The sequence below is a fragment of the Callithrix jacchus genome, chromosome 12 (genome assembly GCF_049354715.1).
Source record: "Callithrix jacchus isolate 240 chromosome 12, calJac240_pri, whole genome shotgun sequence".
NCBI lineage: Eukaryota > Metazoa > Chordata > Mammalia > Primates > Cebidae > Callithrix > Callithrix jacchus.
In genome coordinates this window covers 96,562,918-96,584,280 of record NC_133513.1, presented here as the reverse complement: position 1 = coordinate 96,584,280, position 21,363 = coordinate 96,562,918, and the positions used below count along the sequence as shown (strand labels likewise).

Genomic DNA, 21,363 nt, shown 5'->3' with positions numbered 1-21,363 from the left:
CTGGCCCCTTAGCATGGCCCCCTGACCCTCTCCTGCTTTTGCTGGACCCCAGTAAGCAGGACAGCGTAGCTCTGATGCTGGCAACAGCCCATGGCTGGGCAAGGCCATGCAGAGGCTGGGTAGCTTGAGCATCCTTTGAGGAGACAGGATGGGTAGGCAGGTGTCCCACATGCCTCTTGGGCCTGGTGCTGCCAAACAAGCTCAATTCCAACACTGTGCCTAGACCTTGAGGCCAGTCTGGCTGCCTCCTCCCCATCAGCCCTCTTTCCCCGCCACTAAGATCACTTAGTGCATCTAGAACACTTCTCCAAAGGTCTCTATCCAGAGGCCTCCCTTTTCTCCTCAGTGGCGCCACCCATTTGGCACAGGCCTCTGCACCCACCAGTGGGAACACAGCTGAGCTCCCTCCAGATGTTGGGGTCTGAGCCTGGGGAAGAGGGGTGGAAGCCTTGCTCCCAGGGAGCTCAGAGCATAGCCCCTGATGACCTGAGTGGAGCATTTGTCATCCCCCTGTTATCCCCTAGGTGGCGGTGTGCACCCCACAAGCGGCAGATTTGGGCTCTGGTCTGCCTTAAGGGGAATCCAAGCTTCGTGGTGGAATCCCAGGGCGCCTTCCCCACCACACACTGCTTCTCACTGATGCAGTGGCCTCTCCCAATTTACAAGACTCACTTGGCATTCTAGCCCCAAATCACGCTGCAGTCCCCCACTCCAGGGAGTCTTCCCTGATTGCCCCAGCCCACCCTGAAGCCTCAGAGGCCTGCAATTACCCCTGAGGGAAGGGCTACGCCTCCTGCTGACTCCCTAGTATCCAGGACACCAGCCCTCCACACCCCAGCCTGCCCCCACATGTGCATGCACACGACAGCCTTTCTTCCCCCACCCCGCCGTGCTCCACACACAGCACAGCCCTCAGGCTAGTACGAAATCACCTTTATTCACAATCACAGCGACCCGAGTGCACAAGGGCAGCAGCAGCCACCCCTGCACTGACAGAGGTAATGGGATGATGGCTTCCTCTCCCAAACCCTTGGCCTCTGGGATCCCTGGCTGGGGGAGCCCACTAGCCAGCCGCCCACCTGCTTCCTCCCACAGAAGAGGTCTCCCATTGTCAGTGACTGGAGAGCAGAGACCCATAGTGGAACAGTGGCTTCCCCATAAGCCCACTGCAAGGCCAGCACAAAGGCCCAGCCCAAGGTCCTCGTATACCACCCCACGGCAGCCCTCACTGAAGAACTACCCGTGAGTGTCTCACAGAAAGCCTGCTCCTCCCTCTCCAAACAGCCAGTTTATAGAAGGGGAAGCTGTGGCTCCAGGCAGCTATGACTTGGCCAGGACCACACAGCTGGTCAGTGGCCACGATTAAAACGCATGCCACACAGAGGAGCAGGCTCTGATGGATGCAAAACAAAAGCAAAAAGCCGTCTGAGGGACAGAGGGCTGGGAGGCTGGGAGAGGCCAGGGCAGGCAGAGCTGAGAGGACCAAGCTCAGAGCAGATGGACGCTCCCTCCCCAGAACTCAGAATGAGAACCTGGAAGTGCAAGAGGCAGCCCCTGCCTGCTCATCTTCTCCAAGGTAGAGAGCCTTCCCTAGGAACGAGCTCCCTGCCCCGCCATGACAAGGTTTCCCTCTCCTGTTCCTGGCCCGCGCTGGAAACCCTGGCCCTCCTGGAAGTTTGATGTCCTTATGGAGGGGGAACCTCCTGGGCTACCTGATGTGCCTGAGCCAACCATGATAACGCAGCTCTGACCCGGGAGGAAGGGCACTCTGTGGCTCTGGGTGACCACCGGCCCCAGGGCACTAAGGAAGCTCAGTCTGCCTCTCTGTAAATGGACACTGTTTGCCAAAAAGTCTCCCAATTTGGCCCCTCCTTATGGAGTTGCAAATTCTTGGCGGGCAGGCCTAGCTATGAGCTTTGTGGCTGGAGTTGGAGGAAGATATCGAGTGATGACTGCCTCAGCCGCACCCTCTCCCAGGTACCCCACACACAAGGGCAGCTTTTCTAGGGTCCCAGGGGATGGGAACTCACCTACAAACAAACGAACAAAAACCCAAACCCACAAACCAAATAAATAAAAATAAGGAAAAATGCTGGTCTTAGCCCAGGGAAACCACATACCCCTACTAGGGCCCTGGCCCATCCCATGTAATGCCACAGGCTCTGACAATCAGCCCAGGCCCTGGATAGCCCAAACTGTGGGGAACAGGTCAGAGAGGGCAGCTGCAAACCTGTCCTTGGAGACCCTGGCAGAAGACCAACCCTGCTCCCCAGCCCATGCCGAAGGGCTACCCCTGGGCAACAGCATCCAAGGAGATGATGGGGCAAGGAAGGTTACGGCCAGGCCGGGGTCCTCCCTTCTCAGCCAGGAGCCTAGAACCTGGAGCCCTCTGCAGCCTGTCCATGTGCCCATCGACTAGTGAGAGAGACATGGCTGCAGCCTGCCCAGGATGGGAGGCACCCACCAGCCTCACCCCCAGCTGCCATGCCTAGTGGGCAGGGAATGAGAAAAGAGAAGGTAGGCAGAGGTCAGAGGGAGACAGCAGCTCCAGAGATTGAGCAGGCTGCAGACCACTCAAGTTGGCTGAAGGAGCAAATGAGCCTAAAATCCAGTCCACACTGCACTAGCCAGGCCACATGCCCTGGCTCAGGGCTGCAGCAGCCCAGAGGAAGGTCCCTGTTTTCTGATTTTCACAAAGGTGCCACATGGACTACAGCAACCTCCTAGAAATCCTGCCCCAGATGGGGAAGGATTCGGGCAGTCTGAGATCCCAATTCAGCCCTCAGCATGCAGAGAAGAGCTGGGTGCAGAGATGGGAGAGACAGGGAGAGTGTGGCCTTGTCCCCTCCCCTCTCCCTTGGCGATTTGCCTCTGCCCCTCCCTGCCTGATACCCCCCTCTCCCCAAACTTTCAAGGGCCTCAGTTTCCCATGTTTAATGGAGGAGGAAAAGTTTCCAAAATGAGGAAGAGAAGGGGCCCCACTGGCTTGTTCCTCAGCTGGGGCTGGGTGGAAGCCCGAGGAGGTGGGCGTGCGGGGTGGCCCACTGCAATGGGCTAGGAGCTGCGGTAGGTCTTGATGATGTCCTTGATGGGGCGACGGCAGATGGGGCAGCAGGCGTGCAGAGCCTTCTTGAGGCGCAGGCCACAGGTATAGCAGAGGCACATGTGGCCACATGTGTAGATGACCGTGTCCACCGCATGTTCATAGCAAATGGTGCACTCATCGCTCCACTGGCCCAGACCTGGGGTCACTGGTGACTCAGGCAGGCTCACTGGCGAGTTAGGGGCTGTCCCTGAGGACAAGGGGGCACCAGTCAGGAGGAGATATGGCCCAGCCCAGCGCTGGATTCATGGGAAGAGAGCCCCCGGCCTCTGGTGTCCCCTTCTACTATCAGGATCTGCCTGTTCACCCTAACAACCCAACTTCCAGGGCACGATGGAAAAGGCTGAGCTCTGAACAGCCCCACTTCTGACCCACTCTACCCCCAGACAAGGGGACAGAGAGGCTAGTGGGCAGTGAGAGAAAAGATGGCAAGACGGATGAAAGAAAGGATCCAAAATCTTTTAAGGCAGGTCCCTCCTGAGCTACCCTTTGGCACTGCCCAGCTAGGGGACAGGAGGGTATGACCCCAGAAATCACCCCCAACAAGGGTTCACTGAGCCCAGCTCTGGCTCCAGCTACTCTCCACTCCCAGCCCAGACACAGAGGCTACATCCTTGCCACAGTCCCACACGGTCCACCATGAAACAGAGGGGCCAGCCTACTTACCACCAGCAGAGCTACCCAGAGGGCCAGAGCTGCACGTGCTGAGCAAGGGGTCAGAGAGGCGGCTGCCCAGGGCACTGGGCGAGGTTGGCGTGGAGGCGGGGGAGCAGGGGAGTGATGGGATACCCCGCTCTGCCAGGATGGTGGAACCTGTGAAAGGGGAGGGAGGGAAGGATATGCTAGCCACCTGCCAGGGCCAAACTGGAGAAAGTTCCATCCCTCACAGTGGGTTCCCAGGCCTGACCACACAGCCCGGCCACAGGACGGTAAGGCAGGATTTTGCAGCTTGGCCTGTGTTCTCACCTACAAACTGGAGGGCCACATCCTGCTTGCCTCTTGTTATACCAGCTGCTCCAAACTAGGCCCCTGCCTGGCATGTACCTCCACCCCTCCCCATGCATCCTTTCTGCAAAGCTTCCTGGGCATGTAAGTTACCATCTCCCTCCCCCACAGCCTCAGCCGCCTGTTCAGAGCCCTGTGCTCTTCACCACTGTCCCCAGACATCACCCACCTTCTCTGCATGGCAGCTCTGCAAAATGCCTTCGCTCTCTCCCACCTTGTTCTGATCCTAGATTCTTTCCTCCCCTCCTTCCTTCCGTCACTCTTTTTTTTTTTTTTTTTTTTGAGAGGGAGTCTCACTCTGTCACCAGGCTGGAGTGCAATGGAACAATCTTAGCTCACTGCAATCTCTGCCTCCCAGGTTCAGGAGATTCTCCTGCCTCAGCCGCCCAAGTAGCTGGGATTACAGGCACACACCACCACACCCAGCTAATTTTTTTGTACTTTAGTAGAGACAGGGTTTCACCATGTTGGCTAGGATAGTCTCGATCCCCTGACCTCGTGATCCACCTACCTCAGCCTCCCAAAGTGCTAGGATTACAGGCGTGAGCCACTGCACCCAGCCTTCCTCTCCTTTTTAACAATCCTCGCCTTCCTCTTTCCCTCCTTCCTTCTCTCCTCCCTTCAACAAATCCTTACCAAGGGCCTATGAGGTACCAGGCCCTGTGCAGACAGAAAGCTGGAGACAGCCCCCTGCCTTCAAAGATCTGACTGTCCAGGGAGCCTTTGGGGGCTGTCCTCAAACTCCTTCCTCTGGGCCACCTTGACTCCCCCAGACCACATTACTCCCTCAAGTACACTTGTACACACACACATTACAGACACACAACTACAAAACCAAAAGCCTAGGATATTATTTGTTCTGTGCCCAGGACTCCAGCTTCATTTCTACAGTAAAATCATGAGCTTGCTTAGAACAGGAAATCTTATTCACCTGTGACTCTCTCATAAACCCTAACATAATGCCCTGCACAAACCTAAATACCCAATGAGATCTTTTTTATCAGTAGTTATTAATTATAATTCATTTAGTGGTGTTATTAAGTCTAAGAATAGTCAAAAGATGCCCACAGGTATCTCTTCCTGTGTTATTTTTCCAAGTTAATCATCTCCTTCTTTCAGGAATTCACACCTATTTACTTTTCTTGCCTTGTTGCATTGGCCAGCGTTTTCAGAACAATGTCTATAAACCATCTCTATTATATTCCTGATTTCATGAGAAATATTTCTAATGTTTCACCAGTACATATGGAGCTGGCTGTACGTTTTGTTATACACATGTGTGAAGGAAATAACCTTCTATTCATAGTTTACTTAGGCTAGCCACAAAGCCAAGCATTCCTCTATACGGTTAATAATGACCCTTCATACATTGTCACTGGTTTCTTATTCCTTTGAAGTCAGTCACGATCTTCAAACACCAATTTGTTGCTTGAGATGCCCAATTTTCCAAACAGATCAGGAGCACTCTGTTGAATGTATATTGAATTCTGGGTGGTTCTTCTTCAACACCCACCCTGGCCTATCTCCCTCTTGAAAGAGATAAATCTGGATTTTTTTTAAGCCTCCCCTTTGCTCCAGTCTAGTAAGCCTCTTTGGGCAACAGAAGCCTTACTGGAAAGCTGCTTAGCTATTATTAGATGGTGCTGAGGGAACGAGTACCTCCTTACTTTTATGTAATTTCCTTTCTCTGAGAAGTAGTATCCTGGTCAGTGAAATCAGCTTGACTTTTTTTTTTTCATCCCAGCCCAATTTCTTTTTATCCAATCCTGAATTCTCACCCAATCCTGATTCATCTGCCTGCCTCCTTGCTGGTTTTCTCTCTTTTTTCTTTTTCTGAGACGGAATCTCACTGTTGCCCAGGCTGGAATGCAATGGTGCCATCTCAGCTCACTGCCTGTCAGGTTCAAGTGATCCTCCTGTGTCAGCCACCCAGTAACTGGGTTTACAGGCGTGCACCACCACACCCAGCTTTTTTTTTTTTTTTTTTGCATTTTAGTAGAAATGGGGATTTGCCACGTTGGCCAGGCTGGTCTTGAACTGCTGGCCTCAAGCAATCTATCTGCCTTAGCCTCCCAAAGTGCTGGGATCACAGACATGAGCCACCATGTCCTCAAACTCCTTCCTCTGGGCCGCCTTGACTCCCCCCAGTCTCTTTCATTCCTTTTTTATGTTTCACTCCATCTTTATTTGGTCTCTTTCCAGAGTTGGAAGTCCCCAGTGTTTTTTATCTGATTTTGCATGCTCTCACAAAGCAACAGCGTTACATACATTAACATATATGCATTTATTCACATGTGCCTATACCCAGTATGCCAATCTCATACAGTACCTCATGCTTACTCATCTACACACATTATCTTATCTATCAAGCTTCCTGGGCTGAGGTCTAGGCTAGAGGCTATGAGGCCCAGGAGTCTCCAAACTTGGGTAAGCATATTTGCTAAAGAAAAAAAAGTCAGATGTCCAGAACCTGTCCAAGAGCTACAGAATTAAAATCTCTGAAGGTGGGATAGAAGAATCTGCACTTTTTCTTTTTCTTTTTTTTTTTTTTTTTGAGATGGACTTTAGCTCTTGTTGCCCTGGCTGGAGTGCACTGGCATCATCTTGGCTCACTTTGCAACCTCCATCACTTGGGTTCAAGCAATTCTCCTGCTTCAGCCTCCCAAGTAACTGGACTTACATGCACGCACCACCACACCCAGCTAATTTTTGTATTTTTAGCAGAGACAGGGTTTTACCATGTTGGCCAGGCCAGTCTCAAACTCCTGACCTCAGGTGATCTACCCACCTTGGCCTCCCAAAGTGCTGGGACTACAGGAGTGAGCCAACTGTGCAAGGCCGAATCTGCACTTTAATAGGTCCTCCATGTGAGTCTAATGAAACCCAGCTGAATCGGCACTTTAATAGGCTCTCCAGGTGAGTCTAATGAAACCCGGCTGAATCTGCATTTTAATAGGTCCTCCAGGTGAGTCTAATGAAACTATCTCACTCTCACAGAGCTGGTTCAAAGACCAGCACTGTGAAAGCATAAACACCTGCCCACTCTGGGGTACACAAGTACCAAGAGACACTTTGTGAAAAGATTTCTGGTCAAATCAGTTTGGAAAAACTGTACACCAAAACCGCCATCACCCTCTCCTTAATCACACTGAATATTAAAGGCTCTGACAAATTTTGCAAGAATCTTCCTCCCTTCTTAATGCAATGCACAACCCCCAGGCCTTTCAAACCCTGTGTCCTCCAGAAAAGGCAGACCCAGAACTCTGCAACCCCACTTCCCCCAAGGCTGCCCACTCAGGAATTCCCCAGAGTCCTCCAACCAGACACACCCTGAACCTCCTGACTACTGACCTTCCAACCTCTTTTTCTCATCTGGACTCACAAACTTCCTTAAAGGTGGGGACCTTTATTTCCATTCTAGAGAAATGGTAACCAAGACTCAAAAAGTTAACTGCTGGGGGAAACCTTTTTTCCCCTAATTTTTCAGTGGTCACTGGGTTGTGTGCTTCTGGACTGTTTATGTGTCTGTGGGACTATGGGTCCATCCGATTCTGGGTATCAAACTCAATCATCCGCTCTTCCCCCGACCTCCCCGCCCAAGGTGAGTCTCCCAGGAGACATTTGAGGGTTACTGACTAGATGACCGAGTCCCGCCCAGAACTCACCTTAGGTGTCTGTGATTCCTTAGCAACACCATCATAAGCCTGGGCGGGGAAGGGAGCTCACCCTCTGTCCCCTACCCAGAACGTCCCCCCATCCAAGGAACGCATACACCCAGGCGCGGCTGCGGGCACTCACCGAGGATGCGGATCTGCGTGATGGCCCCGTGCAGGCCGAAGAGCATCCAAAGAGGCTGCGAGGCGTCCACACACAGCTGCATGCCGGCGGCCGAGCCGTTGTGACTGAGGTGCAGCTCGCCGTCGGCGTTGACCACCAGGCCCAGGATGTCGCCGCTGTGCAGGGGCCCGGGCACGCGGCACACGGCCCAGAACTCCTTGCGGTCCACCAGGGCCTCGGGGCTGAAGGGCAGGTCGGCCGGCCGCAGCGTGCCGGGGTCGCACGTGGTGACGCCAAACGACAGCGCGCCGGGCCGCGCGCCGCCCGAGCGCGTGACCTTGACGAAGATGGTCTCGGCCACGCGCACGGGCCGGCTGGTGAAGACGAGCGCGCGCTCATCGCGCCCGTGCTCCACGCGCGCCACTGTCTGCTCGTCGAGGATGCGGACGTGCGCGCCGGCGCGCAGGGCGTGGAAGCGCAGGTCGCCGTCGAGCTGCGCGGGTAGCGCGCGGCTGTGCTGAGAGTTGAGCGAGTTCTGCGGGATGGGACAGCCGGCGGCAGGCGCGGCCTCGTCGCCGTCGGCGACCGGCACGTTGAGGTCGCACAGGCTCACCGAGAGGCGCGCGTCGTCCGCCTCGCGCCGCAACGACGGCCGCCGCAGGGCAGTGAAGGAGCGCGGCCGCAGGCAGTCCGGGAGCACCAGCTCGCTGTCTGTACGGGAGACACGGGGCGGCGTCACGCAAGGATCGCGGGCAGTGGCGCCGGCGCGCCCCGCTGCCCCGTCCCTCCGCGTGCACCTGCGCACCGTTACGATCTCGGATGGCTAATGGAGTACACGATGCTCGTGACTTACATTAGCAGGCACAGTGAAGAAACAGCTCGTGCGGGACATCTAACTGTTTAAACAGAGGTGCCGGTGGGGGAAGCACCGAAACTTAAAACATCTGGGTGCTTCCAACTTGCTTTATGCATGTGTGTACTTCCCTTATCTTCTACAGTAAATGTGTATTGCTTATAATTTAAAATTTTCAAAAATTTAACTCCTAGGCTCCTTCCGTCTTATGCCTAGCACCGAGCACTCTGTTGACAAATAGTAACCGTCTGTCGAGTGCTCTGATGAAGGCCTAACACCCCACCTCCGAAAACACACACACCCCCTCTTTGCGTACATTGTCTCATCTAGCCTTAACAATCACCTTTTAAGGCCACCATTGCCATGTTAGAACACAGGCTGAGAGAAGTACATCTATCCAAGATACCCTTTTGAAAGTGGCTTAACAGGGAATCAAACTCGTTCTTTTTTAAAACATATAAGTTATAGAAAATACGAAACGGTATTTTGTGGAAAATTCAGTTTGGCAAAAAAAAAATAATCGCCTGTAAGCCCACCACCCAGAGAGAAAAGCATTTTTAATATTTGGATGTATGACCTTTCAGCCTTTTTAAAGACTGTATTTTTGGGTATTTTTGTTGTTTTTGAGACAGGGTCTCGCTGTGTGGCCCAGGCTGGATTGCAGTGGCAATATCTCAGCTCACTGCAACCTCCGCCTCCCAGGCTGAAGCCATCCTCTCACCTCAGCCTCCCAAGTAGCTGGGATGCACCACCACACCAAGCTAATTTTTCTATTTTTGCGGGGGGGGTAGAGATGGGATTTTGCCATGTTGCCCAGCTGGTCTCCAACGCCTAGGCTCAAGCAATCCTCCTGCCTCAGCCTCCCAAAGTGCTATGATTAGCAGAGTGAGCCACCACACCCAGCTGGTTACTTCATGCTATATACACATCACTTGTTTTTAACCTTTTATATGTAGTACATCACTTTGAAAATGTGATGATGTCGACCCATCTCCCCAGAAAAATGCACATTCTCACTAAATTCTATGGAGAATTTCTCAGCATTCATGAACTACATGAAGCCATCCATGGGCATGGACTCCAGACTAAGAATGTGGTAGCTTTTTTCACTTACTATATCCTGAACACCTCTCCATGCCAATAACTGTTTCCAATACTATATTCTTCTAATGGCTGTGTTACGTTCTGCTTTATGGAGTCCTATAACTTACACTAAAAGTAATAAACGTGCTTCATGAATTACTCCTGCAATTCATCTTTACAGCAGCCCATGGAAGTGCTCCCGTTTTAGAGATAAAGCTCAGAGGTGTTATGACAGCTGCCAAGTGGCAGATCCAGGATTGAGAAAAGGTCTGTCCAACTCCCAATGCCACATTCTTCACTTCCAGACCCTCCTTGTTTATTGAAGCCCTTCTGTGTGAGTCAGTCTCACCAAATTTGGCTAGTGCCATGGTAAGCCACACCATCCCTTCCTTCCAGCCTTCTCTCTGAACTTCTCCAAGGGAGAATCTGTGCTTTCTCTTCAGGAACTGGGTTAAGGATGGCTGGGGTTCTCAGCTGTGACAGCAAAGCTTGGGGGATTGGTCTGGTAGGTACAGCAGACGCCAGAATTCAGCTCCAGCTAAACATAGACATGGTCACTGAACCTCCCTCTTTTCTTTTGCCCTTTCCCTGCCCCTTCCAGGAACTGTGTTGTCTGGCCCCCAGAAAACTCTGGGTGTGGGCCCTTCCCCTCAAATCTCCCGAAGCTCTGGAGAAGGCTCCTGGGGCCTGGCTGATTGGGGTTTCCTGGAATCATGTTAGCAAGGAGGAGGGAGCCGGCCAGAAAATGTGATTATTCCAGGGAATTGACTCTGTGACAGTGATGGTGCAGAGAGGCTGGGGGGCTGCAGAGGCAGAGGCAGAGTCCAGGAGGGCCTGTGCAGAGGGGAGGTGGGAGAGACAAATGGTGCAGAGCTGGGGAAGGCCTGTGGCCCGATCTGGACCCTGGGGAATGGTCCCTGCTCCCTCACCCCTCCGGGAGTCCAGGGACTAGCCCTTGGGAACTCCAGAGGGTGGGAGACAGAGAGGGGAAGGGGCAGTAACAGTAGGGAGAAGAGGAATCAAGTCACTCAGAGATACCCAGCCAGAGCCTCCAGGAACACAGCTGTCACAAGGCCCACACCACCCCCTCAGGACAATCAGTCCAGAGCTCCTGGCACTGGGCAGAACCTCAGAACAGAGCTCTGAATGGAGCTGGATGCAAGCTATCCTGGTCTCTCTGCCCTTTCAGGAGTCCTCATCTACTTACACATGCACACTACCAGGTGCTCACTAACTCCCAACCAACCTGTTCCACTGTGGAGTTCATCTGTCTTTAAAAGAGTATTCCCTTCTCTCAAGCCAAAACATGTCTCCCTGTATCTAACCCACTACCTCTGGGCTGCCTATAAGCCCAGTACAGAAGACAGTTCTCAGGGAATACTTAGACTCCCCACATACCTTCCAACCTCTTGGACAATTAACAGAACCAAACTCAGTACTCTAGATGTGCACCAACTGGCTCAAGGCACAGTGTGGCCATCACCTCCCTTGGTATGTAGGCTATAGGTCTAATAATGCAACCTAAAAGTACATTAGGGTTTTTTCCGTAACCAATACTCATATACTAGTAGGCAGGACAGGAGCACAGTTAAGTGCAATGAATTTGAAGTCGTCAACCCAGGGTTAAACCATGGCTCTGCCATTTCCTGTATGACAAGGCTATATGACTGGAAAAATAGCTGAACTTCTTGGGGCCTCTTTGGCAGTGAAATCAGCATCTACTGATTTACATAAAATCTGTATCTAATACTCCTCTTAAAAGAGAAGCTGTGAGGATGAAAAGGAGTCAGGTACACAGGGCACCTAATAGGAGACCTGGCACAGTCATTAGGTTAATATGAGCCATTGTTATTGGTATGCGAAATGCCACATGATTCAGAAGAAAGTGCATGGGCTTTAGGGTGATCCAGGTCTGGATCAGGCCTGGGTTTAAATGTCTGACCCTGCACTTGCTGGTTGGGTAAGCAACCTTCATTCCAGCCTCAAATTGCTCACCTAGAGAACAGCGGTAATAATACCTGCCTTGAGTTGCTGGAAAGATCAGAGGTAAAGTGGGACACTCCCAGCACCCAGAATCTACCTGATAGCTTCAGATATTAATATTTGCTTGGGTTGAGCAGTCTCAACTAAAAGTCAGGTCCACCTGTCCTCAGACCATGGGCTTTTTGAACCTGAATGCAGGACTTCACATCAGTCATGATGGGCACCCAGGAAATATTCAGTGAATGAAATCACTAAAGACCAAGAAGCAGCAGCTAAAACACAGAGGTGAGAGGATAAGGAAGAGAGGAAGGAGAAACAGCGGAGGATGTACAAAGAGAAGAAGAGGGTAGGAAGAAGATCCCTTTAGCCTTGTTTGGAATCTTGCTAGTTGGGAGGGGAGGGATGGAAGCCACTGGGAAACAGCTAAAAACAGAACAGTGCCCAGCCCAAGTCTGTCTTCTCTCCCCCTCCACCCCTCAGGGTCAGGAGCAGCTGCAGGCAGCCAGCAGCTCCAAAATAACCATCCCATCAGTGAGCCCAGCTGTGTTGAGACCCTGAAATAGATGAAACTTGAGACACAGGAGCTGGTCAGAGTACCCTCTGCAGAAGGGACTGCAAAGGTCACAGTTGAGTGAACCGATTCCAAGTCAGGGCACTGTCTGGGACCCCCAAGCCACAGGAGAACACCATGGGACCAACTTCAGCCTAGGGCTGCACCACTTGATGGGTAGGACTTAGAAAAACCAGATGGGCAACCTGTCACCCCAAGCAGTAGGGTAGCCCCACATTCGGAAGCAACAAGTTACATAATCAGTGCCGGGACACGCAACCGCCCACTTTGGAGGACAGATATGGCACAAGGCCACGAGGAGAAGCCACTAAGCTGACTCCCTTTGCATGTTCTATCATTCAGTAAAGAACTCGTCAGTCTTCAGCTCTTGCCTCTTCTGGTGCCCGGCAGTGGCTCTACAGACACCCTGGGCTAGAGCAGAAATAAGCAGGCCCTGCCACGACAAGTGTTTCCTCTCCTCTAGGTGGTGCTGGGGGCCCTACTCACTGACCTACTGTGTGCCCAGCCCTGGGCAGGGGGTCTGAGAGAGAGAGAAGCCAGGACCTGGGCCCTGGGAGCCAAGAGCCAGTGAAAGGGGCAAGGCTTAAAGGCAGGATTTTTTTTTCTTTTTTTTTTTTGAGACAGAGTCTCGTTTTGTCACCCAGGCTGGAGTGCAGTGGCACGATCTCGGCTCACTGCATCCTCAGCCTCCTGGGTTAAAGCGAGTCTCATACCTTAGCCTCCTAAGTAGCTGGGAACAGGTACATATCACCACACCTGGCTAATTCTTATATTTTTTGTAGAGACAGCATTTCAGTATGTTGCCCAGACTGGTTTTGAACTCCTCAGCTCAAGTCATCTGCTGGCCTTGGCCTCCCAAAGTATTGAGATGACAGACATGAGCCACTACACCTGCCCAGAAGAGCCAGGAAAATGTTTGAATACAATTTAGATACCAGAGTCTTAGCATCTAGGATTAGACAGGACCTTAAAGGAACTAAGGAACTAGGAAATCCATTTATCCCTGTCAATCTCTCAGCCCGGCTAGAGGCTAGAACGCCCCTGGGATCAGGAAGTTTACCACCTCCCAAGGCTACCTATCCCCCACCTTGGAATAACTATGACTTAGAAAAACTCTCCTGATGGGAATCCATATGTGTCCCAGATACCCTCCCAGGGCCTTTTTCTGAGTCTTCTCTGCTTTACAATAAATATCCCCTTTAGGATCAAAATCCCCAACTAAGGCTGAAGTCCCCTTCCTGTTTCAGAGGGGGCTAGGGAAGGTATTCTGGAAGACACAGGAGTTGACTTGGGCTGAAGGACAGGAAAGTTTCAGTTGACGGAAGTGAGAGGTTTCCAGGTGAGAAAACTGTTAGCAAATACCTAGTGAACAGCAGGAGTGGGAGGGAGAGGGGACAAACTGAGGAGGGCCCCAGGGCCAGCTGTCGCCCAGAAAGCCACCGGCCCTGCCATACACTGCCAGCAGTGCAGGGTAACCAAGAAAGGACCTGCGCATGGGGACCTCAGGGCAGGCCTCTCTTGAGGCAGAGCTTGATGTCAGCCTGAGAGTCTTATTTGTTGATGTTCTCACATCCGGAGCACGGGCTAATCTGTAACCGCGGGTCAGGCTACAGCCGCCTGGCCTGCTGACGGGTATCTGCTGGCCGCTGTTTGGGAGGCGCTGCCAGCCCTTTACTGTCTCCATAAACATCCTCCTGCTGGTCTGCATCTGGCACGGGACATGGGAGGGAAGAGGGGAGGGCGGGTGCCTGGCTTGGACATGCAAGGGGGTTCTACACCCCTCCCAGCACCCACCTCCACCATCTCCCTTTAAACCCAACCATGAGAAATTTAGGAGAAACAAACATGCTTTCTGGGGCTCACAGAGGGAAGGGCAGAACATCCTAGAATTACTCATAGTAACAGACTTGAAGATTCAGAGAATCTTTAAGCAACGGGATCTCATAGGTTTATGGAATCATCTGGTCTAGTGGGTCTCAAACTTTTTTTTAAAAAAAGCAGTGGGATCCTTTTGTCCAACAGAACCCAAAGCTCTGACTGAAGTCTAGGGGGTAGGCACAGCACCTGTCCCCTCACCCTCTCTCTGCCCTTCTCTGCAGCCTCCAAGACGCCTCTGTGGAACTCCAGTGTTCCGAGGAACATGGCTGGAGAAGCACAGATCTTGTTCCAATTTTGACTGCATGGCTTTCCAATACAGGGACTTGGGTTCAAGGCTCCCTCTTCCAGTTGGAGAGCTGATTTGAGGGGTTGGCTTTTTTTGATGGGAGAGGACAGTGTTTTTAAATTAGGTATTCCTTTTTAACCTAAAGACAAAAGCCCTTCACATTTGTGTAAATGCATTTTCACATCTGTAAGGTAAGTGGGGCGTGTTTAATTATGCCCAAATAATAGATGAGGAGGCTGAAGCACAGAGAAGCTGAAAACTGCCCAGAGCTAGTGAGTGGCCAGGTCAAGTCCTGATTCCGTCAGTCTCCTGCATCTGAAATGAAGGCTTTGTCCTCAATACTGCAAGGCCCCAGCTCCTCCCTCCACATACAACTTACCTTGAGCCCCACCACTCTCCAAGGCCCCCAGTACAATCTCTTAGGCCCAAGAGATGCTAGGGGCAAACATGAGCTTGCCATTTCTGTAAGTTAAAAATAATCCAATACTGGCGATTACATGTGATTCAACTTTATATATATTCATTGTGGTAGAAAACTAGAGTGCACAAGGAACAACCAAACCAGATGAAACCCTCTGGAACCTCCGGAAACTACAAGGCAGGCAGACCCACCTTCCCCACAGAAGCCGGCATCCTGGGCACCACACTGCCCATCTTCCTTGTACCAGCACTGCTGGGCCCCTAGTGGCCTATCTGTGCCCAACATGTGCAGCTGATTCTTGATGCCTTGAGCTCCCATAAGCTCGATTCTGGAAGGACCACAGTCCTTGCTCTTGTCGGGTATCCAGACTTAATAGGGAAATCAGATGAACTCATATCTATAGAAGCTGGAAGTTAATATAGCCCAAGCTCCTGGATTCAAACCCCAGCTCCACCAACTGCCGGCTGTGTGACCTCGGGCAAGTTATCAGACCTCTCTGAGTTCCTGTTCCTTGACTTCAAAATGGGCACCATAATACCTTCCTTTATCTACAAAGAGGATACATGCTGTCTCCTTAAAGAGCAGGACAGTATGTGACTGAAAGCTGCTTATACCACTTAGGTCTCCATGTGCTTCCACTGGTCAGGAGGAAGAAGGGTCATTTTGAATGGGGGAGGTCTGGGAAAGCCTCCTGGTGGATGGGGAGGGTTTGGTGTGGGGCGCTGATATAACTGGCAAAATTTGGGGTGAGCATAAAGGAAGTGCCAGAGAGCCCGTGAATCAGAAGGAAAAGCAAGACTTTCTTAATCAAAAAGAAATGAAAATCATCAAGGAAGAAGAAATCATGATCGGCAGCCTCAACTATTTCCCGCAGCCCAAGAGCCGACTCAGGCTCCTTAAACTAATATTTGCCTCTTCACCCCTGGCAGTGACAGCTGAGGGTAAATACTGGTTTATCCTGGGAAGCAGAAGCCCCAGATGGCAGTGTGGTCCTGGGCAGCAGATCACTCACTCTCAGTGCCGCCTAGCTGAGGCACACCATAGATAGGGGACTTGACCCAGGCCCTATAACTCACCCAGCAGCCTGTGACCACCCTGAGAGTCTCTCCTCAGTAGGCAGGCATGGGTCTTTTACCAAGACCTGGGAAGCTGTGCGTGGTGAGGGATGGAACAGAATGCCGTAAGCCCTCGGGAGCCCCTGCCTCATCCCTCCTAGAACCCTCCAGGGCCCAGCCCTACCATTAGATGTGTTGATAGCCTCCTCCCTCTGACCTTACTCCCAGATCAGCCTGAGAGATCTGGGTTCCAGGCCTGGCCTGGCTGATGAGCAGCTGGGAGAGTTTGGGCAGGCCCCTCCCCATCTCTGGGTCTCGTACTTCTCCACTGTCAACCAGCCAGTCCCTCTTACTGAACATCCTGATAGCACAGAAGCTGCTAGAAGCTTTGGACTCTCATGGCTCTCTCCCCTGTGATGCATACATATACTCACACCTGTGCACACTCACCTCCACAAGTCACCCACTGCCTTTCCACTTCATTCCTTCCCCTCCCGGATCTGCTCCCCTACTGACTGCCAATTCCCCACCTCTGTGCCTGTGGACACCCCTCCGTCTGAGCTAAATTGTTCCTCAACCAATCCATTCTTTTCACCTTGCTTGGTTCCTTAAAACTTGTCTCCTACAGGAAGTCCTCCTGGATCCTCCTTTCCAGCTGCACTTCTCTCCCACATATACACACAGTTTTACTCTTCAGCTCACACCTGATTGCAGAACTGAACTTGGACCACCTTGCATCAGTTATACGATCCCCAGGAAAAACACTATTCCAGGAGAGCGACTGGGTTTTCGATTCTTCTGTCTCCGACCTGTCCCCACATAGTGCCTAGGCTGTGGTGGGCACTGAGGGATGCTCTGGATCACCCCATAAGTGGGCTCTTGGCCTAGCGCCTCTTGCCTGAATTGACAGCGCTCTTCCTGAACTGACATTTCTGAGAGGATCAAGGAGACCTTGAGACACAGGGATAGCAGCTTCTTTCTCCATGTATTAATCACCCCATAAAAACCTGTGTTTATTTAGTTGCTGGCAAGTCCTTCTCCCTGGAGGTCGGAAGCTGTTATTCTTAGAGATACTAGCCTGGGCTTAGGCCAGGGTGCCCCAAAGAGAGAGGTGATCTGCTGAACTCCAGTGTAATGGGGAGGAGGGCCCACTGGGGCTGTGGCATGGGCACCATTGTGGGCTTGGATTCTGGTCAGGGCAAGGAGGACCATCTGTCAGGGAGACACCAACCCCTGCCTCTACTCTGTCTGGGGACACAACTCATCCACCCATGGCCTGACTTGCATACCTACTCTGTGCCAGCTACCCCGGGAAGCCTCTGGTCTAAGGAACAAACACACAACAGTTACGGTTGGAAGGGTTTTGACCACAGGTTCCAGAGTGGACAGGGACAGGCCTGGCAGAAAATCCCCGAAGATCAGACATTGTTTTGGGGGACAATCACCACAGGAAAGACTGACCCAGCCTCAGAGCCACCAAGACAGACAGTGACCTTCTTCAGAGGAGAGACAGCAGAAGGGAGAAGGACACCAAGACCAGGGAAAGCAAGAAGTGTGAGAGGATCTGGGTGGAGGAAGCGAGAACAGCCCAGAAAGATACAGATGCAGTGAAGGGGCAGGCAATGGAGAGAGGGAGGGGCGGGAAGTGGGGCGGAGAGGAAGCGGAGGTAGGGAAGGAGGCTGACCCTGAGGTTGCCTGGGGTAGAGGGGAGTATCTCAAAGGATAGGCGCAGAACAAAGGTTCTGCCCACCTCAGAAGATTTCTGGATGAATCTCTGTGTGTATGTCTCTCTCTCTTTACCGGAAAAAAAAATCAGGAAGAATAAAATGAAGGGATATCTTAATCTGCCAATTGAATTTAGAAGCCATAATCAGTGTTTGAAAATACCCAGGGATTATGGTGATTTACGGCTGGGACAGAATCAACTGGGCCTCAGCCTTATCAGGTATGCAGAGAGGAGCCTGTCGGGACCTCCAAATGCAACTGAAAACATGACATGCAAACCCATTTATAGTCACAGGGGATGGGGCTGGACCAGGTCAGGCCACCTGGGCTCTGGCCCGGGGTGGGCCTTTCAGATTTTTCTCCATGCCCTCCTCAGTCCCTGAGGGTGGGAAGCCCCATGCCACCTGCCATGTTCCACTTCATTCCCATGTACCAGGACCCTCCTAGAACTTGCAGGCCCAGCCCAAGCCTTCTCTTCCAAGAAGCCCTCTTGGCCTCCATCCTCCTCCACTGACCTCAGCCTCCTCCGACTTCCTGCCTCCTTTTATGTTTAAACCAGCTGGAGGGTCATGGGAAAGGCATTGCTTTTGGCATCAGAACACCCAGTTCAAATCCCAGCTCTGCCACATCCCTACATGGGCAAGCCAGGCCTTGTGTGGGCCTCAGTTATCTCCCTGCCAGATGGGGATAAAAAACACTCCCTGTGGGGCCTGCTTTGGAGGGGTTAAATGAGATAACTGGATAGAAACCATCTCAGCAGATGGAAGGGCTCCCATGACCACAGCAGTTAGCAATTTACTGGCTTCTCTTGGGTTGGAGCGCTGGCATCATCTGGAGTGTTTGCTTCATCTCCCTAAATTCCCCCTGAGCCTGGGCTGTCTGTGGGCAGGGCTAGGTCTCCCTTGGCCCCCACCTACCCGCCCTTTTCTTCATCTAACAAGACATCCATCCTCCCATTCGTTCCCCCCACTACTCTCCCCTACCCACCTCCGCATCCCCTGCAGGTCAGGCAGAAGCCTCCACCCTGGAGAGCTGCCCGACTGAGTGAGATGTAGATTCCTCCCAGTGTTGCAGGGAAGAGGACCAAGGCTCTGCCAATGCTCAGAACTGAGAGAAGCTCCAGCACCACTTAGTGGCACACAAGGATGGAGAAGAGAATTCCACGCAGGAGGGCTTCAGGGAGGAGGAGACTTTGGGGCTGGCCTTGAAGCCAGAGTGGGAACTGTAACGAAGGGCACTTTTTGCTTAGGGAAAAGCAAGAATGTTGCCCCACTGCCTTCACCTGCCCACCCCTCAACAAGACTGTGGCTTCCTCAGGAGCAGAGACATTCTTGTCTTCCACCATATAGTTGAGTCCTGGGCTAAGTCAGAGCCTTCACAACCATTATACAGATGGGAAGACTGAGGCTCAGGCAGAAGTGGTCAGATTAGAGCTTAAACTCAAGCTCTGGGGCTCCCGTGCCTTGAAGTGTGGGGCCCTGAGGACACGAGAGCAACACGGAGGCATTCGCTCTAGCCTGAGTTAAGAACTGCCCTCCCTAGCATGGGTGAGAACGAATGACAGCCACTGACTCCCTACTGTGCATCAGCTGCTCCTCAAGTCAGCTTTTGAGACTCCAAAGAACCTTGAGAAAGCATTTAGCCCCACTTTACAGATGAACAAACTGAGGCCCCCACCCCTAGTACAGCACAAGACTAGGCTCTGCCAGTCTCTGTAGCCCGGGGGCAAGAGCACTGCCCTTTCTGCCCCCAGCTGCAGGCACACCCATTTCACAGAGAAAACGCAAAGCACCTGGGCTCCCTTCCGCAGTTACTGACACCCAGAACAGCCCAGTTCCAGGCTCTTAACTTGTCATTGTGAATATAGAAACACTTTTACTGAGTCAAAAAACAGAGAGTTCCCAAACTACCAGCTAATAAAAGCAGCTTCCTGATGTTCAGAGCACAACAAACAAAGGCTTCTGACTCATTTCTTTGTTTTTACCATCACTGACTTTTTGCTCGAATAAAGGTATTGTGGAAAGAAGAGCTTCACTGTTTCTACACTCTGAAGTCAGAAAGGAATAAAAAGTTTTTCAACCACCTTCATGGCCTCTTTCTCTGCATGAAGAGGCGGGTAGAAATGGGAGATGGAAGGAGTAAGTGTCGCTTGAGCGTATACTTGGTAGAGGGACTGTGCTGGGCACTTTACTCACAGCCTCTGTGATGGAATTTAATCTTCCCACCAACCCATTTCACAGACGAGGAAGCTGAGGCTTGCGCAGCCTCCGCCTGGAGACAAAACCAGTTTGCCAATGGCCTGATTTGTAGCCAGAGTCTACATGTGCCCACATGCACCTGAGTGCCCATGCACAGGGAGAGCCAGGTAGGAAGGAGCCTGGTCTGGGAGTCAGGTGATCTGAGTTCTAATCCCACCTTAACCACCAACTCACTGTGTGACCCTAGGAAGTCGGAGATTCTCCTGTCTGCTTCCAGCCCCGGCCTGTGTGCCATAGCAGGGAAGCTGGCTCCTGAGCGTGCCAGGCTGCCTCCCAAGGCTGCTCCTCCTCACTCTCTCACTCTTCTGAAAGAGCCTAACTAACACTGGGGACCCAGGAGCAGCCAAGAGCCTTAGCTCCCCTAGTGCCTTCTGCCCCCAAATCCTGCCCTTTCATCCAACATCCCTGGAAAAAGCACTAGGGTGGGCTTGGAATCCAGCCTCCTGTGAGGCTGCAGAGCCCAGGGGCTGAGAGCTGGCTTTGGAGCTGGAGACTTGGGGCTGGCTCTACCCCTCTGCAGCCAGGGCACCTGAGACCATGATGCAAGCTCCCTGAACATGAGTTTCTACCCAATTGAGGAGTCTCCCTCTCAGGGTTGCTATGTGAACAGGCAAGAACGAAGTGCCTTGCACATAGTAAGTGCTCTGTGAACTGTGGTTGTGTTGTAACGATTAATTTAATTACTTCTGGGGTGATGGTCTTTGAGGCCACCACTTATGACTGTGAAGGGTGCACACTGCCCAAAGCACCACCTGAGACACTACAGAGAGCAGAAATGACACCCAGGTTCCCCTGCAAAGCCTCAGGCCTGGAGGAGGTGCTCTCTGCAGTTCACACCAAGGCTCCCAGGGTTACCCCTTAACACCATCAGGGAGGGCTCCCTGTGCCTGATGGGGTTGAACAGTGTCAGGCTGCAGTGCCCAGAGGCTGAAGGGTGTCCCGTGCACCAAGGGGCCAGAGGGGCAGGCACTCACCAAGCAGCTGGACGCCCCGTGTGAGGCCGTAGACGTCTACCAGGACCCAGAGCGGGTCGGCAGTGCGGACCCCGCTGAAGAACAGCATGACAGCTGAGTCGTTGATGCGGTGGAAGACGCGGCCCTTCTTGTCCACCCAGAATGCGATGATGTTGCCCTCATCGGCAAACTCCTCGGGTAGTGCCTTGGCCCAGAAGCCACTCTGGGACACCAGGTCGGGGCAGGCGTACTTGGGCAGCGAGTCAGGGTGGATGCGGGACGGGTCCTTGCTGGTGAAGCCCAGCCGCAGTGCCCCGCTCCAGCAGCACTGCTTCTTGGTGATCTGGGTGGCAGGGGGTGGCCTCAGCCTACCCTCTCCCACTTGATCAGTCAGACCAAGGGCAGCACCCC

The 21,363-nt window shown here is 52.5% G+C and overlaps 1 protein-coding gene across 10 annotated transcripts in view; it reads right to left on the bottom strand.

The window, feature by feature from the left end:
* Window positions 1–918: 918 nt before the first annotated feature.
* The window catches only part of NEURL1 (neuralized E3 ubiquitin protein ligase 1), a 92,512-nt gene continuing 72,067 nt past the window's right edge, over window positions 919–21,363 (bottom strand). For all 10 annotated transcript variants that reach the window (XM_035268984.3, XM_078346424.1, XM_035268981.3 and 7 more), the window contains 4 exons: window positions 20,974–21,295; window positions 7,907–8,596; window positions 3,770–3,916; window positions 919–3,293 (listed from right to left, as the gene is read on the bottom strand). In XM_035268984.3, coding sequence (XP_035124875.1) covers window positions 3,055–3,293; window positions 3,770–3,916; window positions 7,907–8,596; window positions 20,974–21,295 — 1,398 coding nt within the window. In that variant the 3' untranslated portion in view covers window positions 919–3,054. The remainder of the gene's footprint in view (window positions 3,294–3,769; window positions 3,917–7,906; window positions 8,597–20,973; window positions 21,296–21,363) is intronic.